We start from the raw sequence: 1021 nt of genomic DNA on the forward strand, positions 1-1021 counted from the left end.
TGAGGTGGGCAAGGGTGGCAGGGACCTAACCCCTCTGCTGAGGGTGCTGGGGTTATTTGGCTGGGGAAGGGTTTGGGCACTCCTGGTGACCCTGCTCATGTGGCTGGTGGCATTGTCCCTCACCGGGGCGGTGGCACGTCCCCCCCACAGGCGTCCACAGCCCCCTCGCTCTGTCTCCCGCAGCCCTCTTCACCGAGACCCCCCACGACATGACGGCCCAGGCGGGCGAGGACGTGGAGATGGCGTGTTCCTTCCGAGGCAGCGGCTCCCCCTCCTACTCCCTTGAGATACAGTGGTGGTACGTCCGCAACCACAAGGACTGGACGGACAAACAGACGTGGGCTTCCAACCAGGTAATGCCCCTTGTCCTCCCCCTCCGGCAGCAGCATGGGGAGGCAGAGCCCTTCCCCGCGCTCGCCTGGGGGGCTTTGCTTGCAGCAGCTGGAAGGGTGCAGGGGGGACCCCATCCCACAGCAGTGTCCCCAGCGCTGACTGGACCTGCAGACAGCAGGATCTCACTCCCCTCTGCTCTGTTCTTGCGGGGAGAGCAGAGTCTGGGGGTCCCAGGCCCACCCGTGGGGTGGACAGTGTCCAGCTGCACCGAGGATGCTCAGAGGCGCGGGGCCGGTGAGGATGGATTGTCCTGGCCGCCCTTCCCAATTAGCCAAGGGCCACGTGGCCCATCCCCTGGGACTGATCCCAGAGGCTTTGTCTTTGTGCTTGTGCTTTCTCCCATCTCATCACCAACCCGTCCCCTTGCCTCCCTCCCTGCATCCCCCGCCCCTCCTGCCCTCCCTTGTTTTCCCCATTTCCGCGTGTATCGGTCTCGGCAAACAGCTGTCTCTTTATTTCTCTTTCTGTTCACACAGAGATAAGGGCCAAATAATGGGAAGGCAGCTTTAGGTATTTTAATGAGCCGTTATTATTGTGTCTTTGGCAGAGCTGCTACTGGTATTACCATAAATTGAGAGGAGCATCGGGGAAGCGCTGCCGCTCGGGAGCACTGCTGGGGGGGCCAGGG

At 62.1% G+C, this 1021-nt stretch overlaps 1 protein-coding gene across 1 annotated transcript in view; it reads left to right on the forward strand.

Annotated features, from left to right (window-relative positions):
• Positions 1–183: 183 nt before the first annotated feature.
• The window catches only part of VSTM2L (V-set and transmembrane domain containing 2 like), a 6704-nt gene continuing 5866 nt past the window's right edge, over positions 184–1021 (forward strand). The window contains exon 1 of the mRNA XM_014943647.1: positions 184–353. Coding sequence (XP_014799133.1) covers positions 210–353 — 144 coding nt within the window. The 5' untranslated portion in view covers positions 184–209. The remainder of the gene's footprint in view (positions 354–1021) is intronic.

Source organism: Calidris pugnax, unplaced genomic scaffold, assembly GCF_001431845.1.
Source record: "Calidris pugnax isolate Ruff unplaced genomic scaffold, ASM143184v1 scaffold118, whole genome shotgun sequence".
In the NCBI taxonomy this organism is placed as follows: Eukaryota; Metazoa; Chordata; class Aves; order Charadriiformes; family Scolopacidae; genus Calidris; species Calidris pugnax.